Genomic DNA, 21286 nt, shown 5'->3' with positions numbered 1-21286 from the left:
CCTATGGGGTTTGATAACCTTTACATAATGTCTCAGTGTGGGTTATGGGGATTAAAATTCATGTGTTGAGATGTTGATATGATGCTCATAAAGGTGTGAGGTCTAGTTGGAGAGATTCCTAAGTGAGGGGGATTGTCACTTATTGCAGAAAGTGAGTAACTTGAAGGCCTTTTCAAGTTGTTTGAACCATACCTCTACATCAGTACCACTAGTGTTATTCTAGTAGTGATGAATTCCAGTATGGGGTACCATGATTGTGTTGGAAATTGACACTATATTGGTTAGGTTTCATTATATTGTCATTGATGGCAACATGATTTTGAGTTCCGACTTCATATGGTGTACCGACAAGCACTTCACAGACTCTACACCGGCACCGGTAGGATAGAAGATTTCTTTAGTTGCCAACAATGTAGGCTGACATGGTATAGTAAAGGTCAACGGTATTGGAGGCCGACACATCTTGGATCTGGCATCAGCAACTTGATTTAATGTTTATTCATTTATGTTATATGGCTGACATGTAATCTGATATTGTATATATCTTTGTAAGCCGACATAAGGCATGTAATTTGTATAAATTATATAGGGGAGATTGATTAGATCATTTTGTAAGTGTGGTAGACATATGGAATGGATATATGGATGTAATATGATGCCAAATATATCAGAGAGACTATGTATGTGAGAAATTCCTTGTAAGGGTTATTCCAATACTTAGATTTAAGGTTTTAACCGAAACAAAAAGATCTTAAACCGGAATTATATTCTGGCATAGAAGATGCTATCTTAGTAGTTCACACTTCTCTGAATTGTTGTCTAGATTGTTATGTAGTCAGTGAGGCTCCTATTGCGATGAGCAGTGTGCTCTAGGCTGTAAGCCTTCCTACAAGTGCAAGCCCATCATATTTTTTAATATCTCTTCATATGGCCAATTGATTGATATTGTGGGTCACAAATCCCACCATGCTTTTTCCTCTTTGAGGTTTTCCACGTATAAATCAGTGTGTTATGGTTCTCATTTATGTGTTTGGCTTATTGGTTGCATTACTTCTTTCAATTTTGTTTATACTAGTATAAAGGTTGGTGTATGAATGTTTTGTTAAGATTAAAATCTACTATTCTGGTATAACACTAATTCACCCCCCCCCCCTCTCAGTGTTATTGTTTTCCAACAATTGGTATCAGAGCCTTGTGCCTCAGAGGAAGTTTAACACCTTGAGGAAGATCCTAAAACCAGAATCATAAAATACTTGAGATGGCACTTGAAGATTATGATGCTAAAAGAATGAAAAAATTAAAGCTACAAGATGAGTTGAATTCTGCTAAAGAATTTATTCTTGTCCTACAAGAGAGGCTATCATTTGTTCAAGATAGGAGGAAGGAACTTTTGCAAAATTAGGATGATGAAGAGAAAAATACACTTAAGGAACAATGTCATAGACTGAGTTAGGAGAACATGGTTATGAAGAATAAAATGCAAGCTATGACTATGAAGATGTCTAAGGAGATTGAGGACATAAAGAAAAAGGAAGAAAATCTTGTATCCCTGAAGAACAAATTTGAAGAATGTGGTAGGTTGGTTCATGAAAATTGGATATTGAGGACTGATTTGGTACAATCATAGAATAATAAGCAAGAGCTTGAGAGACAAATGATAATACTAAGAGACGATTTAACTACTGCAAGTGAGTACAAAGAAAAATTCAAGATAAGTTCAACACAACTTGATGAGTTACTGAAGAGACAGAGGCAGATTGGAGATTCCAGTGGACTTGGATTTGAACAAGGACAGAGTTCCGGTACTGCTAATGATGATCAAAACCATAAGGCACCGGTAAGGAAATTCAATGCTTATAAATTCAATGGTAGATGTTTTGTTTGCAATAGATTTGGTCACATGGCTAGGCAATGTAGAAATAGAGCAAATTAGAACCCTTATTCTGCTCCCAATAAATGTTCTAAATGCAATAAAATTGGTCATAAGACAAAAGACTGCAGAATGAATGTTAAATGCTCTGCTTGTAGAAAATTTGGACATATGGCTAATCGGTGCAAGTCAAGCAATTTCACTGGTTTTAGTAAGCCAATTCAGAAGAACAATGTTACATGTTATGCATGCAATGAAGTTGGACATATTGTTAAGTTCTGCAGAAGAATAAATCCACTGGTAAGCAATGGAGGATCAAATGATAAATGCAAAGAGAAGGTTAATGAAATCCAGCAAGATCATACTCAGAGATGGGTTAGAAATACTGAAGACCAATCATCAGATGGGAATGTCCCGATTACCTATCCGGCAGAAGAGGTTTCTCTTGTACCGACAGTGAGCTCATCTGGTAACTAAGGCAGATAGGCAGAAGAGGTTTCTCTTGTACCGACAGTGAGCTCATCTGGTAACTAAGGCAGATGCCTTAGGGGTAGGCAAATAACATGGAATATGATGCATATGCCCCTGGAGAATATTTTGGAAGATGTTCCATCTATATTGGAGAGGATTATCCAACATTGAAATGTTCAGAGTGAGATCCGGTATCTTTCACTGGTAGTCATTTATGTCAACAGAAGATTAGGGTTTTCTCGATGGATAAAAGGTTGATTACACTTCATTCTTAATCACCCAGTATTCAGAGAGAATTTAGAGTGATTCAGAGCGACTTAGTGTGATCATAGGCTATTAAGAGGCAATCTGATTTCTTCTTGGGCGATCACACTAGCATCTAAAAGGATTTGATGAAGGTTTTCACCGATAGCATTCTAAAGGTATTTTTCTTGAATCGTGGAATCAGGATCATCTTCTGCTCCTATTTTTGTTTCAAAACCAACTGTAGTAGAAGTTAAGGACCACCCCAAGCCAATTTTCAAACGGTATCCACATGTGGCTACCAAGGAAGATTCGGTTGGAGCATTTTTCTTGTGTCTCGAAGGAAGTGGTATATGTGGAAGATGTTAGGGCTTATATTCATTGTCATATATAGAAATTAGGTACTTCAGAGATCAAGGGGATGTATATGAATGAACTCATGGGAGAATCTGGTAAAATCAAACCGGCATATCAACACATCAAAGATCTAGGGTTCACTGATATTCTGGATATTTCAGAGTTCGAGGATGAGATAGTCAGACATGTACTGAGAAGAGTACATGGGGAATTAATATGACTGGACTGATCTTACAAAATCACTAAGGAATCCATCTGGGCAATTATTGGCTTGTCATCGACAAGGCCACATCTGGATAAGAAAGTATCAATTGACTTCGTAAGGAAGATCATCAGCACCACATCAGACAAGAGATCGATGAAGGTGAGGACCATCACCGACACCGACATAAAATTTGGAAGCATGGTTATAGGCTAAAAGGTAACTCAGTCTAACCAACTAAATTAAGTTTCAAGTTCATGTATTTTGGCCGCATATAGGATGATGAGAGAAAATATCAAGTTAGATCTTTGTGACTGGATGCTTGAGGAGCTATTGATAAATTTAGATCAGATTAAAGGTGAGAAGAAGGGTACCTTCTAGTATGGAAATATTTTGGTCTGCTTAATGTTATACTTTTTGAATGATACTCTTGGTTCTGGAAGGAAGCAATGGGATCTTGACATCCCGGTAGGAAGATAGCTTAAACAATCAATTTCTACATCGGGAAGTCTTAGAGATGATAATTTATGGGGTTACTTTAAAGCTTCTCAAAAATATATGAGGTCTAGAATAAGAGTACCTCAGCATATAGTAGAGAAATACTCTACCGACATATGTTTCATGGTCAAGAAAGATGAGACCCTCATGGAGGCAGTTAAGCCCCAGAAGATTTGGATAGCTGAAATGGGCTATGAGGTGGATTCATTAATTCTTGATGCATATGCAAAAATTCTACTTGATGCAGATATAACCTTGTGGAACTGCACAACAGAAGACTCTTGAGGTTGAAACTGAGTTCAACCGGAAGAAGAGGGGAAAACAAGAAGGTAAGTCAAGCAAGTTTGTACAAGAATTTTCTAAGGCCATTAAGGCACTCATTGATGTTGTCCCGGAGAAAGGGAGAAAGAGGAAGGATCTAGTAGTTCACATTTAACCTGTGACTGTTGAATCTGAATCTGAGGATGATACACCACTAGCTTTTAAAAGTGTTGTGAGGAAGAAACCGGAAGAACGTAAGGTGGAAGAAAAGAAACAACTAGTTAGGAAGGTCATCATCAAATTACTGACACAAAATCAGGCACCTAAGGCCACACCAATAGCTGCATCCAATACTGTCAGAAGGAGGAAGAAGAGTGACATTGATTTGGAACTGGAGATTGGCAATGTGACAATTATTCCACCTAATACTTGTGTTGAAATTGTTGATGAAATTAGTAAGGATGGGATGCTGAAAAATGTTAAGTTTTATTATGATACATTAGAAGTTGATGAACAGAGAGAGGTAGAGGAAGTAATTCTTCTATATTTAGATATCTATAAGAAAGCATTAATTGAAATAGAAAATCAAATACCAGAAGAACTATACAACATGTTAGATGCTAGAAGGTTATCTGCAATGCAAGAAGACAAACACAATAAGATGCTAGAAATTTTAGCTATATGTGTTTCTATAACTCTAGATGAAATGGAGAAGACAATAGAGGCTGCTGACAGAAAGGTTTTTAATAGAAAACATGGAATAACTAGCCTGATGTTAGGAAGGATGAATGAGATAATAAAGGAAACACAGAAGGTTTGGATAAAAATTTTGGGAGAGCATAGAGGATTCTTTACTTCACCGGTGACAAAGACTGATACTGTAGATACACAGGTTGAAGGAAAAGGTAAAGGAATTATGGGTACTCCACCCTCATTTTTGAAGAATATCAAGACAGTAGAAATTGAGCCACCGATTACTGTTGAGAACATTGTCCAGGATACTAACATTGAGGATAATTGTCCTCTAGATACTAATGTACAGGTGGAGGATATTGTTCCTATAGAGGAACCGGCAGTTGCGCAGACTGCACCAAGTGGCAAAGCCACTAGTGCAAGTGAGGAGGCAATAAAAGTTAAATCACCAAAGAAATTAGGGGAATTCGGTAGGGAACCAGTTGCTGGCACATCATTATTGACAATTGACACTTCTCAAGTTGAGAAGAAAAAAATCACAGAGATGAGTCCCATAGAACTAATGATGATGGTTTCTCAGAAATTGATGAAGGAAGGAACTACAAACAAAGGAATTATAGATCAATCCATAACTGTTTTGCACATATTGGTCCCAAAATGTAAGATTGAGAATGAAGCGATCCCTTCCGACAAGCTCAAGATAATAACAAAGCATGTCTCTAAAGATTTTCAATCATTACAGCAGGTCTCTAACCGGTTGGCACTTGAAAAAATCACTTTGGCTAAGAGAGACGTTTTTTATCAGATCATTGATAGAGAGAAGAAAAAGATTAAGGAGAAACTAATTTTGATAGAAAATTCTTTGAAAAAAGGTACTAATATATACAAGGTATGTTGCAATACATAGATTCTTACAACAAAAGTAGATGAAAAGATAAAAGAGATACATGACAAGATTGCTAATATTGCTAACTCTTTTGATGGACTAACTTCACTGACCACATCTATTAGTGGACAAATTTTGACCTTGGAGAGTCAATTTTTTTCTCTTGAAAAGGAAAGAGATAAGATCATTCGGAGAGCCTGAAGTCTCAAAGGTTTGGTGAGTCCAAGATTGGATTCACTTGGTGTACATAAGAGGGAATGCATGGATATGCTTGGTAAGCCCACACCGACAAAATTTAATGAGAAAGAATCACTTGCATATTTATTGAGTGGACTTGTATCCATCTCCAACACATTCAAAACTGGTTGGGATACCTATGTAGAGTTATTCGAGAAAGCTTACCCAAAAATCTTGAAATTGGTCAAGCTCCAGTAAGACATTTTTTGGAGGTATTCAGTGTACAGTCATTATTCTCTTACATTCACTTTACAATTTTGGGGCATTGATGTCAAAGGGGGAGTAGTATACATGCGAAAAATAATGAAGGGTTGCATACATTAGGGGGAGTTACATATTTTTTGGAATTTTGGATTATTGGAGCATTTTGCATATTCATCTCAGAGGGAGCAGGGCAGGATGAAACCGACAGTTGAAACCATGACCATTTTTCACATGAGTGTTGCTATCAATGCCAAAGGGGGAGATTATTGGCAATTGACACTCTATTGGTTAGGTTTCATTATGTTGTCATTGATGGCAACATTATTTTGGGTTTTGGCTTCATACGGTGTACCGACGGGCACTTCACAGACTCTACACCGACACCGACACTGACACCGACACTGGCAGGATAGAAGATTTCTTTGGTCACCGACAATGCAAGTCGACATGGTATAGTAAAGGTCATTGGTATTGGAGACCGACACATCTTGGATTCGGCATCAACAACTTGATTTAATGTTTATTCATTTATGTTATATGGCCGACATGTCATCTGATAATGTATATCTTTGTAAGCCGACATAAGGCATTTAATTTGTAAAGGGTATATAGGGCAGATTGATTAGATCATTTTGTAAGTGTGATAGACATGTGGTATATGTGGATGTAATATGATGCAAAATATATCAGAGAGACTATGTGTGTGAGGAATTCATTGTAAGGGTTATTCTGGTACTGAGGTTTAGGGTTTTAATCGAAACAGAAAGAGATTAAACCAAAACTGTATTCTGACATACAAGATGCTATCTTAGTAGTTCACACTTCTTCGGATTGTTTTCTGGATTCTTATGTAGTCAATGAGGCTCCTATTGTGATGAGAAGTCTTCTCTAGGCTGTAAACCTTCCTGTAAGTACAGACCCATCATATTTTGTAATATCTCTTCATATGGCCAGTGGATTGATATTGTTGGTCACAAATCCCATCGTGGTTTTTCCTCTTTAAGGTTTTCCATGTATAAATCTATGTGTTATGGTTCTCATTTATGTGTTTGGCTTATTGGTTGCTTTACTTCTTTCAATTATGTTTATACCGGTATAGTAGTTGGTGTATAAATGTTTTGTTAATATTTAAATCTACTGTTCTGGTATAACAATGATTCACCCCCCCCTCTTAGTGTTATTGCTTTCCAACATATTGTGTCTCAAGTTTACAAACAACATAGTTGGTTGAAGGCTTGAAGGCCAAGGGTTGCAATGGGGTTGGATGTAGCCCCCTACCATGCCGAAGGTATTCTTTGATGAAGCTTTAAAAAAAATTAGACTTCTATTTTTAGGATTTTGACATTTGTCCAACATGTGTGTGAGTCATACTTTCTATTTTTTGAAATTTGTCTTCAATTAGGACTCTACAGCTTTGATTCCATATGCTATGCAAAGTCACATTTTCTTTATTCTTTGAAGATTGTTGTAATTGTGAAAATTCCTAAGAAATATAATACAAAAGATCTTTGCCTGTGGTATTTTTCCTAGCATAATTTTACCATCAAATATGCCTCAAAATTATGCATTACATAATTATTTCTACAAATATAAAATCCTATCTTATAATTAGAAAAACATTAATTCGAAAGATCACTCTATGAAAACATATAATTTAAAATACCATGATTATTATGCTAATAAAGGTGATGGTAGAATGGAAGTGTACACGTACTAGCACAATGATTGATAGTTTATGTAGGAATATGTTGGCATGCTTGGCTTCTCATCTCTTTCTTTGTTGAAAATTTGAGAAAATATTCATCATATTACAAGCTTCTAATGATGTATTTTCTCTCAATTAGATATATCTATAAATTTTGTGTACTAGAATTATTTTTAACAACAATAAAATTATCATTCTTATAAATTAATCCCACAGTAGTTTCAAGCCTTGGTCTATGGAAACATATATACTCCAATGTACCATGAATATTTTGTCAAAGAGGCTAATACCGCAATGGAAGTGATTGTCATATTACTAGAATGGTTGATTGGTTATGAATGAATACGTTTTCTCAATTGACATCTTGTATCTTCTTTAATGGATAAAAATTTAAATAAAAAATCATTCTTACAAGCTTCTAAAATTATCCTCCCCTCGAATTATATATGTAGGAGCTAATAGTTATCTCACACACTTGTGGATCACTTGCAAAATAGAAGATATCCTTCCATAAGAGTGTATAGCAAGAAAATATCTTGCTTGATATAATATACAATGTACAAGATGTCTTGCTTATATAGACAAGGTGCGTGAAAGATAGGATTCAACAAGATTGTGACAAATATATTATTGTAATATGGGACAACTTAACATACAAAAAAAATTAATTGACCTAGGATGCAAGAAGTAAATGACATAAGATAAGGTAACATATTATGATAACTAATATTTCTAGAAAGATTCCTAGGATTTAAGTAAAATTAAAATGTGAATACATAGTAGATAAACTAGTTGGGTAAAATGTAACTTATTCATGTAGTAATAAGATATGCTAAAAATTTGTGTACTCTAGAAATTTCTATTGTTATAAAATCATCATTGTTATCAATTAATCACATTGCATGGAAAAGAAACATGGTTTATGACAACATACATATTCAAGATACAATGATCTAGAGATGCCACAATAGAAGTGACACTCTTGATAATATAATTGTTGATTTATTGTACATGAATACACTTGCTCATTAGGAATCTTCTCTATTATTCTCTAGCTAAAATATTTTAGAAAATCCATTCTAATGAGCCTCTAAAATAATATTTACCCTAAAGTTGGATACACTACCATATTCAAAGTGTTTTTACAACTAGAAAATTCTCAATCTACCACCTACTAACATAACAATTGATTCATTACAGATAAATATTTTTTGTTGCTTGAGCTTCTCTCTTATTTTTTGTGGTTAAAATTTTCAAAATAAATCCATTCATCCAATTTTCTTAAGATTTCTTTCCACTCAAATATACCTAAAAAAAAAATGAACACCTGGATATTGTTTCTTCAACTACAAAATATAAAGCCATGACTTGATAAATTGAGTAGTATTCATTGCAATGTGAATAAACAAACAAAAGTCTTACCTCCACTCTTTATAAAACAAAATACATTGCAAATTAAGTAGTCTTACCTCCACTATTTAATAAATTAAAATAATACACACATAACCAAAGCTAGATTAGCGTACTTGTTACGTATATTATCATGTCTTGATAGAGATTAGTCTAGTTGTTACGTATGTTACCATGTGTTGAGGGAGGTAAGACGCAAGTGTTGCCAAGTGTAATGAAAGCCTGAAAAAACAGCATAGTCAATATGGGATAATTGATCCCACACAAGTTTTACTCTATCTGTGAATTCAACTCACTTACTTTGTTGGTTGGATCCATTTTTTTTTCAATTGTTGGGTACATTAGAAGACAACAAGGAGCGTTGTGTTTCACAAATTTTGTGTTTTTCAGTAGAGAGAGTGGTGTGAAGAGGGCAAGGATAATTCTCCTACCATCTCTGAGCGTGAATAAATTTTATTGGATGGATCAGCCGATCTAAATATAAGTCAGCTCTAACTATGGTCTATAATAATGATAATAATAATAATAATTTAGGAATTTTATCGCTTATTTTAATGGTTTCGAAAACAAAATATCTCTGCTACTCAATAATAATAACGTGATGTCGGCATTCTTTGTAATATTTTAGGTGTTTGATATGAACTCAGCTCTTCTGCAGCTCTTATTTAATATTAATTGAACTGAATGAACAGTTACAAATCTTACGAACTCCGCAGCAAATTGAGATTAATGAAATGAAACATAGACAAAAATAGTTGAATATGGGAAATAATTATATTGGATTTTTTTTTAAATTATACTTAAATCAAGTTTCCAGATTTAAATTGTATAATATTTTTTTTAGATATGATTTATTGTTTCTTCTCAGACATCTCATAAGATATTATATGATTTAATATTCTATTTTCATCTTCGAATTATAGAATGTGATTCAAAATATTGATGTATAAAAACTTTCATATGTGCAAGATTGTAATATATTAGTGGGAACTTGATAAAGTAAGCAAGAGAGTCCTTCATGTTTTTCTTCCTAAATTTTTTGTAAAATAGAATTATAGTCAATATCTTGTAATTTATATTAGTAACTTTAAAAAATGGAATAAATTTCTCTTTTATATAAATCAAGGTTGATTAAATGAATCTGATCCTATTATGGATAATTTAACTTTGATTATTTTAGTTGAGTCAATGAATGAATTGATGGTACTAACATGATAAGGATTCTCTGATGCCAACTGACGATGTCCACCCTACATGTGGTGCCAAAGAACCCACACATATCAACATGAAAGCAAAAGGGTGCCCTTTTCATAGGTCAACTTCTAGTGATTGATAACCTAAGCACTATGTCTATTACCCAATTACAACATCTAGAAGCCCCAATAAAAACACACACTCAAAAACTGAGACTAACCACTACATTTGCCCAAGCACAACTTCAAATATATCCTTTGAATGGTAAAAAAAAATGACACCTCTTATTTCATGTGATGTTTTCCTCCTCCTTACATGTAGGGACTTATGTATCCCTTTCTCTCACACACACATACACTCTTGGTTCCTTAATTGAACTCTCACCTTTCTCTTTGTCTCTTCATCCACTCGATCTCATTACCCACACATAGCTTATTTAAATTACTACTAGCTCTTTGTTCCTTAAGTGGACTCTCACCTTCCTCTTTATCTTTTCACCCTCTCAATCTCGCTACTCACACATAGCCTCTCTCGCAATCTATCTCCTCTATGTTAGATATGCATTCTCTTGAACATGGCCAATAACTCAACATACTTTCTCTCATTATCTCATGCCTCTTCTATTGCCCTACTTTTATTATCTTCCACATATACCCCCTTCACTCTTCTTCATGCTAGCCATATGATCTCATGCACAAATTCTTCCCATTTTCTCTACTCACAATGCCTCTTTCCCACTAAAACATCAATTGAGCCCCTCATGGGAATTTTATTTCTACCTAGTTATCCACTCAACTTCCTCACAGTATATCTAAACTTCATCTCCTCATAGTCTACATATATCTTTTCTCCTTTTCACTATCTTTTTTTGTGCCTAGTTTTCTTCTACCCTTCAAAGATCATGTATTCTCTTCTCTATAACCTTTATGTCTATCTACTTTCTTTCCTTAGATTCCACCAAAATTACCTAAATACATGTTAAGTCAACTTTCCTCTATTTCAAATTGTTAGGATAACTGGTGGACAACTGAAAGGGGGGGGTGGTGAATCAGTTGTCAACAGATTATAAAACTTTAAGCACACAAAACCTTTTACCAAAAAAGAATGCATAAACCAAATACCAGAATAGTAAATATAACAATTAAGCATAAACATAAATCACATAACAATTACAACCATCCATAAAACATAACACCATGATTTGTACGTAAAAAACTCGATAAAGGGAAAATCCATGGTGGGAAGCCTACCCACAATCAGATAATACTTCAGCAGTAAGTATGTGATTACAATAATAGGGGCTTGCAAATGCAGGAAGGCCAACAGCCTAGAACGCACCGTTCATCACAAAATGAGACTCACTCACTATAAATAAATCCAGACTACAATCCGAAAAGATAAATAAACTACAAGAGTAGCATCTCCTATGTCAGAGTACAGATGTGGTTAAGATCAATACCGAAGGTCTTAAACCTCTTTCACAAACCCAATTCGATCACCTATGATTGACCAAAACCTCTGCATATGATTACAACTTTATTCACACACAGATAATCTTATAACCCACATACCATGATCTACAAAGAGATCTTACATCATATTTATACCAACCCGGGACCTAAACAATTAGGTCGGCCACCTAAAAGATAATACAATAGATCTGTTACACAATCTTGTATACCAATGATAAACCAAGTCAGCCGAAGACAGAAACAACATAAACCAAACAATAAATCCAATCGGTGACACATCAGGAGAATCAACCAACACATTACATAAACCGGTCCATAAACTAACAGAATAACACCGTACCCAAAATAGGTCACCGAAAAGCCATATGAAACACCACAATCAACAAGAACATGAACATGATAACCATCAGCATCCTGATAACCTTCTAGAAGTCGCACCAACACCACTTATCGAATTCATCAAAAGATCTTCATCAAAGGGCTATCAGTAAAACCCTTACCAGTAACCAAAAGGCTTACTAGAACATATGATAGCATCCAGATCATCAAATCCCGATCCAACTGAATGTGATACACATCAGAAACACATGAATAACCAATCCAAACCAATTCCAACAGCTGGACCAAAACTGGAGACAAATCTCAAGATCAACATGATAATCCAACCACTTTACCAGAAGCCGGTAGACAACAAAACAGGTAGTGTTGACATCAATGACAAACATCAATGCAGCACATAATCAATTCCTCCAAATTTCCAACAATCTCCCCCTTTGTAATTGATGGCAACACTAGATGTGAAAAACATCCAAGTGCCAAGAAATGTCAAACAAGTCTCCCCCAATGGAAGACATCTAGCAATCTCCCCAAAATGATATGACAATGAAGTTCTGAACCAACAAACCAAACTCCCCTTGTGAATGATATCCCTGTAAAGCTCTATTTTTCACATAAATATCTCTCCCCCTTTGACATCAATGCCACAAATATGACATAAACATAAAAGAAAGTTCATAAAATCTATGAACCACATAGTTGATTACTCCCCCTGAGTAGTAGCACCACCAAATCAATCCAGAAATGAATAATAGCACTGATAAATGCATACCAGACTAATGCCAATCAACATCACTCAAGTATCTACCGGAGGGGCAGAAACTCCCAATCTGTCTCTGAAGTACTCAAATGATTCCTTAGGCAAAGGTTTAGTGAAGATATCTGCAATATGTTCTTTAGTATTCACATACACCAGTCTGACTTCATTTGCTTCCACCTTCTCCTTCAGAAAATTATACAAAATGAAGGCTACTGCAATTAACGAGCTGAGAACAATGGCTAACGCTTCTGTTAATAGGGATACTTTTGTTGGAAAATAATCTGCTTTTGAACTTGAAGAATTTGGTCCTCAAGGAGCTGCAAAGACTGAATCTGCTTTTCACACATCTGCATCATCAACCGACAAGAGTGATCAGAAAGATTTATATGCGAAAGAACTAGAGGAAATGAAGAAAGAAGATGATGAGTTTGAGCAACTTGAAGCCCTATTTTCTAGAAGAGTACCTAAAGGTCTGACAAGAAGTAAGTATGAAGGAAAATAACCTTTTAAATGTTTTGCATGTAATAAGATAGGTCATTTTGCATCTAGATGTCCTGAGAGGAATTCAATATTTGAAGAGAAAGCTAGAAGATATTTTAGGCCTAACCATGATTATCAGAACAAGCATAAGTACAGGAGAAACAAAGACAAATCATGTTACTATGCAGATGAGGAAGGTGTGACTGATTCTGATGATGAACTGGCACAAGATTCAACTAGTGGATCCGGTAGTGAAAAAGAATGAGTATTTTTGGCTATCAAGGAAGATGCTCTGGCACCTGTTATTCAAAATGAGGAAAAGGCCCTTGCTGCTAAAATTGAAGACAAAGATGAATGGGTGATAGACAATGGATGTTCACATCATATGACTAGAGATAAAAGGAAGTTTTTATCTTTGCAAGAATTTGATGGTGGACTGGTTAGATTTGGAGATGACAAAGCGTGTATGATCAAAGGAAGAGGAACTATATCATTGGATGGTAAGCATAACACTAATAAATTCTTCAAGTTCAAGTATAATTTTCTGAAGGAGAAGGTGGAAGGCAATTAAGTCAGACTGGTTTATGTGAACACTAAAGAACAGATTGCAGATATCTTCACTAAACCTTTGCCTAAGGAATCATTTTGAGTACTTCAGAGAAAGATTGAGATTTTTTGCCACTCCGATAGAGACTTGAGTGATGCTGACTGGCATCAGTCTGGTATGCATTTATCAGTGCTATTATTCATTTCCGGATTGATGTGGTGGTGCTACTACTTAGGGGGAGTAGTCAGTTGTGTGGTTCAGAGGTTTTATGAATTTTCTTTGATATTTATGTCAGATTTCTGGCATTGATGTCAAAGGGGGAGAGATATTTATGTGAAAAATAGAGCTTTACAAGGATATCACTCACAGGGGGAGTTTGGTCTATTGGTTCAGAACTTCCTTGTCATATCATTTTGGGGAGATTGTTCAATGTCTTCCTTTGGGGGAGACTTGTTTGACATTTCTTGGCACTTGGATGTTTTTCACATCTAGTGTTGCCATCAATGCCAAAGGGGGAGATTGTTGCCAATTTGGAGGAATTGATTATGTGTTACATTGATGTTTTTCATTGATGTCAACACTATTTGTTTTGTTGTCTATCGACTTCCAGTAGATTGATTGGATTATCATGTTGATCTAGAGATTCATCTCTGGTTTTGGTCTGGTTGTTGGAATTGGTTTGGATTGGTTATTCATGTGTTCCTGATGTGTATCACATTCAGTTGGTTCAGAATTTGATGATCTGGATGCTATCATATGTTCTAGTAAGCCTTTTGGTTACTGATAAGCATTTTATCGGCAACGCTTTGATGAAGATCTTTTGATGAATCTGATAAGTGGTGTTGGTGCGAATTCTAGAAGGTTATCAGGATGTTGATGGTTATCATCTTTGTGTTCCAATTGATCGTGGTGTTTCTTTTGGCTTATGGTGACTATTTTGGGTCTGATGTTTTTTTGTTAGTTTATGGACCGCTTTATGTAACGTGTTGGTTGATGTTCCCGATACGTCACTGGTTGGATTTATTATTTGGTTTATGTCGTTTCAGTCTTATGTTGACTTGGTTTATCATTGGTTTGTGGGATTATGTAACAGATCTATTGTATTATCTTTTAGGTGGCCAACCTAATTGTTTATGTCCCGGGTTGGTATAAACATGATGTAAGATCTCTTTGTAGATCATGTTATGTGGGTTATAGGATTATCTGCATACGAATAAAGTTGTAATCATATGCAAAGGTTTTGATCGATCATAGGTGATCGAATTGGGTTTGTGAAAGAGGTTTAAGACCTCTGGTATTGACATTAATCGGAACTATACTCAGGCATAGGAGATGCTACTCTTCCAGTTCATTTATCTTTCCAGATTATAGTGTGGATTTATTTGTAGTCAATGAGGCTCCTTTTGTGATGAGAAGTGCCCTCTAGGTTGTTGGCTTTCCTGCATGTGCAATCCCCTCTTATTGTAATCACATACTTGCTGCAGAAGTATTATCTGATTGTGGGTAGGCTTACCACTATGGTTTTTCTCTTTACCGGGTTTTCCACTTACAAATCATGGTGTTATGTGTTATGGATGGTTTGTAATTGTTCTGTGATTTATGTTTATTCTTACTTGTTATATCTATTATTCCGGTATTTGGTTTATGCATTTCGGTAAAAGGTTTTGTGCACTTAAAGTTTATAATTTGTTGACAACTGATTCACCCCCCACCCCTCTCAGTTGTCCATCGGTTATCCTAACAATTATCGGATTCCTCCTACATCATTCCTCTCAACACCACCATGCACCACCATTCTAAAATTTCAACTCCATAGACTTTAAGTTCCTGGGGTGATCACTCCAAGAGAACATAACCAATACATACCAAGAACAACATTTGTACCTCATGTGTTCACAACGTAAAAATCATCATTGAATTCATAGTGGTTTAAGAGGAGCCTCAATTGTAGAATATTCCTCATGTAAGATAGTGTGACTATTTTCAGCTACAACTTTGAAACCTCCAAATTTCTTAGTCTTGAGCCCAAATTGTGCCCTAATGTCTTCATCAATGAAATTATGATTAGTTCATATGTCAATAAGAGGAATATGCCACCCTTTCAAGATACCTCTAACCTTGAATGAATAATTATTTTAAGACTAGAGAGTCTAGAAAGTATGAATCTAGTTCCTTTCTCTTCTCTAGAATCTTCTATTTATTTATTATCTTCATTTTCATCTATTTTAGTTTGCTGGTATGAAGTTTTTGATTCAAATTTATTAGCTAAATATGCCTCCAATTGATAGGTTTTTCCTTTTATAGCACACTTATGACCTAGGGCCCATGGTTCCTTGCATGTAAAAAAGCATTTTTTTTTCTTAACTCTTTTTTTAATTTATTGTTCACCTTCTTTGATTAGGGCTCTTTCAACTAAACATTTTCCTTGTTGTCATGTTTCCTACCCTTTTCATCCTAAAAGTTCTTGGATGTGATTTTTTGTTTTTGGCTAGTGAACTCCATACTCCTAGCCATCTTCATAGCCTCCTAAAAACTCAAGGGATTAAATTCCTTAACCCATTCTCTATTGGGCTTCATCAATCTCTCACTAAAAAGGACTACCAACCTACTCTTTGTAATATTAGGAACCATAGTAGATAACCTTTGAAACACTAAAATGTAAGGAGACATAGTACCATGTTGCCTCAACTATGTTAGCTCTCTAAAAGTCAAGGCATGTGTGGAACATGAATGATTAGTAGAACATAAGACATGGATATAATGAAACTAAACATAAATGAACACAATTCCAATCAAAATGAGCAAATTACATTAATAGGGAAAAGTGAGTACAAGAACCCCTAGCAAAATATATCTCTATAATTCATAATATATTTAAAGTTAAATTTTAAGGTCAAAACTTATGATAGTTTAGGATAGAACCAATACACTAAGTATAAGATCCATGCAATTCTAGTATGAGTTTTTCATAGATCAACAAAGTAAATTTGTTATAGGCTAATTTTATTGCTTAAATATCTACATATGATAATGACTATCTACATATAAAAATTCAATTTCATACAGTCCCTTTAGATCTCACACCTTAGTAGATAAGAATTATTGCATGTTGATGATTGTTGTAGCTTGCGGTTACATGTTTGATCCATCCATCTAATAGATATACAATATGTTTTTAGGAAAAATCAAGCTCTAACTTTCAAGCCTTTGGAATTTTTGTAGTTTTAAAAATATGATAAAAAATAGTTAGTTTAGGATTGTTCACGTTGGTTAATCATTTGATTCAAATACAAATAGATTATGAAAATGGAATTGAAATAGTTAAATTTGAATATTTTTAATCATGTTCTTTCATGAAAAAAAGCAAAGATAAACATTTAAATTATATTGTAAAAGAGAATTTTATTAGTAAAACCAAATAATGAAAGAGCCTTTTATGATTCCCTAAAAAATCTCTTTAATTCATATAGTACATATGAAAGGTTCTAAGGTGTTTAATTAGCCAAGATCTAACTAAATAAACCTTGAAGCGACATTCATATCTTTTAGAAGAAGAGTAATGTATTATACTTTCCCTATGTTCACATGTCATTTCAACTACTAGTGACATAAGGCAATTAGAAAAACCTTTTACTACATGATCCTCTATCTAGCTCCAACTATGTGGAGATCAATTACAACCTCCATCTATTTTTGAAGACTTATTGGGAGATCCATTAAAATTTCTATTTAATTAATGATGAATCCCCATTTATCTTGAATGGAGATCTACTACAACCCCTATTTGTTTATGATGATTCATTTGTTGATCTTTAGATGGGGAGATCTACTACAACCCCTATTTGTTTATGATGACTCATTTGTTGATCTTTCTCCATCTAAAGTTGCAAACATTTTAACAAAGATTCCTCCTCTTCCTACCTCTAAAGAAGCCATATATTCTTTTAGGGATTATAATGAGTTTCTTCAGTAGATTAATGCATTTATATAATATTCACATCTTTTGAACAAATATTTCCTTGATACTTCTTATGTGTATTTTTTGTTTTATAGGTCCCTATACCCTATACCTTTTTCTTAGATGGATTTACTTATAATTACATCTATATTCCATGTGATTGTATACATAATTGTTGTGAAATGTCTCTAATACAATATATTATTGATATTTTAATAGGATCAATTTTATGGACAATGACCACAGCTTTAGACAGAATCAAGTTCACATAAGTGAAAGTAAATTTTAAATAAGATGGTTGTATTATTGGTATGATTCTTATTATTTTTTGTATCTATGATTTAATATAAGATACAAAAACTAATAGTAATTATGTCAGCTTTGGACCACTACAATCATCATGGTTAACAATGGAAGAATTAGTTAGATTTTATTTACTTATATGTAAAAGTAGCACATCTAAAAACTCTATAAAATAAATAGAAAAGAGTGTAAGGTATGCTCTTTTCTCCTCCGTGATTATATAACTAATTAATAGCTTAACTATAACATATAAATTTAAATACTTTATTTATAACATTGTAATAATTATACAATAACACAAAAAAACATTAAAAAAAAATATTATAATATTTTGAATTATAAAAATTGATAATAAAAATATATTGAATATAAAGACATAGAATTATCATCAAAGCCAAAAACATTAGAATACCAATATTGGTAATATAATTTTTTTCTAAGCTTGAAGAGGTGTAGTTGGTTAAAGGCATTGGGTTTAGGTTTTGTATGGACTCACCACCTTGGTTTATCCAGCTATTATTGCTAATGTAGAGATCATAGTCATGAAGAAATTGTATACAAGTATTATCAAATATTTATCCTTATTTGTATGTGCTATTTATTTTTAAAATGTTATGTTTATTGTTGGTATTGGCAAAGTGAGATGGTTTAATTGTGGTGGTACTGTTTTTGCCTCCAAGATTCAAACCCCATTTGAAGCATTACTGTTAAATATTTACATTGTGAATGACGTCCTACATTTGTGACCTCACGAGTTCATCACTCCACATCATGTTAACACATTCACATCATTACCCTTCATCCCCTACTATAGCTATAAACTATCTACCCACGTTAATAACACAGTTACAATAATCATCACTGCACCAAGAATGGTAAGACCAAGAATTAAGACAGGAACTTAAACTGTAAACCAGTAAATAAAAACTTTTATATATATCCTCTGATTCACCATATTGTTATGGTTCTCATTAAGGCATAATGGCCGTCGTTAATAACAGCAGAATCCACACAGATTCAACTTAGCAACCAAATTGATTTTTCTATCATTACGATAACCCCTAAAAATCTGCCATGTGTCACCTGCAAAATCTTCTTGAATATGCTTCCGGCTGCACCATTCAAGTCCTTACACAGCTCAATTTAACCAAATCAAAATGGGATCATGAATCTTCCATACCCTGTTATAAATCCAACTTGGAAATTCAGGTTAGCAGTAATATATCTTTCCTATATATATTGAAATATAATTATTAATACCCCCAGGAAGGCCTGTGCCATCTTTCTATTGGACAATTGGTGAGGCTGACTTATTCCATTCACCTTTTCTTATTGGCTTATTCAGAATCCAAATTGAATGCTGCCACTGGTGCAATGCCTAATACGTTAATGTTCTAGTATCACATAACATTATTCAACTCTTTAAAACAGGGAAGAATTAGACTCATTCTACCTGCTATACGTTGCACCTCTCCAATTGAAATCCCAAAGGTTTATTATGAGCTCTAATTCTAATTCTAATTCATTCCTGTAATATCAGAGATAGTAGGGAATCAGGGACTAATCTGATTCATTTACTCTTACTAATGGCTAAGGAAATGTCAATTACACCCAAGAAAAGATCAAGCATAGCTTATCCTAACACTGATTTCCAAGCATTGGAGATGGATTCATCCATGCAAGACCCAGCATTTTTGGGCAGAAGTTTGGGAAGAAACAGAAAAAAGTATGTGGATATTAGACAGAGGCCATCAGGGAGATGGGTGGCTGAGATTAAGGACACCATTCAAAAGATCAGGATGTGGTTGGGCACATTTGACACAGCAGAGGATGCAGCCAGGGCTTATGATGAGGCAGCCTGCCTTCTGAGAGGCAAAAACACAAGAACCAATTTCTGGCCATCTCCTTCCCGTCATACTCATGGGACCTCTGCCCTGCCCTCCAGAACTGCCAGAATACTCCTCCTCAGGCTCAAGGATGCCAATGCCAGAAACAAGAGTATGGGTACGGACTCTAATTCTAATCCCCATATGCTCTCTAATTTTGATGATTCAGAGCCAAATTGTCTCAGTAATTATCAGTTTCTACAGTCTAAAGTTAAGGTTGAAACTGAGTCTCTCAGCTCTGATGACAATGTTCATGTGAAGAGTTCCAAAATTGGTTTACCCTCTTGCATTGAAAGCAATGGTGAGGTTTTAGGTTCCAGCCTGACCAACATGCCCATTACACCAATTAACTCCATGGGTGAGGAGAATTTTGAAAGTAAAGACACCGACCCAACTGGTTTTTCTCATGATTATCTAGAACAGGGGCAGAGTAATAGTGAAGAACTGAAAGAACAGAGTAGTAATGCGTTGATGGACACAGCTGAAAGTTCTGCTTGTACTGATCTCTGCTCCCCTACTGGAGAGGGGCTTGCATCTGTTGAATCTCTAAGTGGCGTCGAAAAGGACATGATTGACGGATTGAATTTTGTGGATAGTGGGCAAATGATAACTGGGTATTGCCCATTTGAAATTGCTGCAGAAATTGCAGAGCCCACCAGGAGTGACATACCCAGCATTTTCATGGAGGATTTGGGAGAGTATAATTGTTCAATGTTGAGGATGAGAAGTTATGAGAGGAAAATTTCGGCTTCTCTGTATGCAATGAATGGGATCTCTGAGTACTTTCGTTATACCAGTGAGCCTGCACTAGACGTTTCAAAGGATTTCGAGGCTGGCAATGGTGATGGGATGTATCAGAGTTCTGAACAGAGTGAAACGTGTTCGTCGGCCTGTTCTTCTGATTCTGCTGATGGCGTAGAGATGATATGGAATCCATGGAACTTGAGTTGCCCTTGAGGGTTTGCTTAATCAATATAAAGTAACACCTTCCTCGGCTGTTATGTAGAAAATCTGTGTATTCCAATTCTAATTTTCAATGAATATGAGGACTGTAGTTGACTTGATTTTACATAGATATCCATGCATGATAATTGATTCGCTAATTGTCAATCTTACAGATTCGCCACAATCTCAGGAAAATTGTTCTCTTTTCAAATATCCACTTTATCCCTACCGCAACAGCGCAGTATCCCAATTATCTGACATCCATAATTTAAAATTTATATTAGACGGGAAAAATTTAGCAAACATAAGTGGAACCTGATTATTTGCATAAGTATTGTAATTTTAGGGTAATGCCTTCCGCAGTACCA

General features: G+C 34.9%; 1 protein-coding gene across 1 annotated transcript; it reads left to right on the top strand.

The window, feature by feature from the left end:
* Positions 1 to 19673: 19673 nt before the first annotated feature.
* LOC131033495 (ethylene-responsive transcription factor ERN2-like) lies at positions 19674 to 20930 on the top strand. The gene has a single exon (XM_057964729.1). The coding sequence runs from the start codon at positions 19674 to 19676 to the stop codon at positions 20928 to 20930; it is 1257 nt and encodes a 418-aa protein (XP_057820712.1).
* The last annotated feature ends 356 nt before the right edge of the window (positions 20931 to 21286 follow it).

This window comes from Cryptomeria japonica, chromosome 3 (genome assembly GCF_030272615.1).
Source record: "Cryptomeria japonica chromosome 3, Sugi_1.0, whole genome shotgun sequence".
NCBI classification, from domain to species: domain Eukaryota; kingdom Viridiplantae; phylum Streptophyta; class Pinopsida; order Cupressales; family Cupressaceae; genus Cryptomeria; species Cryptomeria japonica.
The sequence above is the reverse complement of the archived record's forward strand: the minus strand, read 5'-3'. Positions and strand labels throughout refer to the sequence as shown.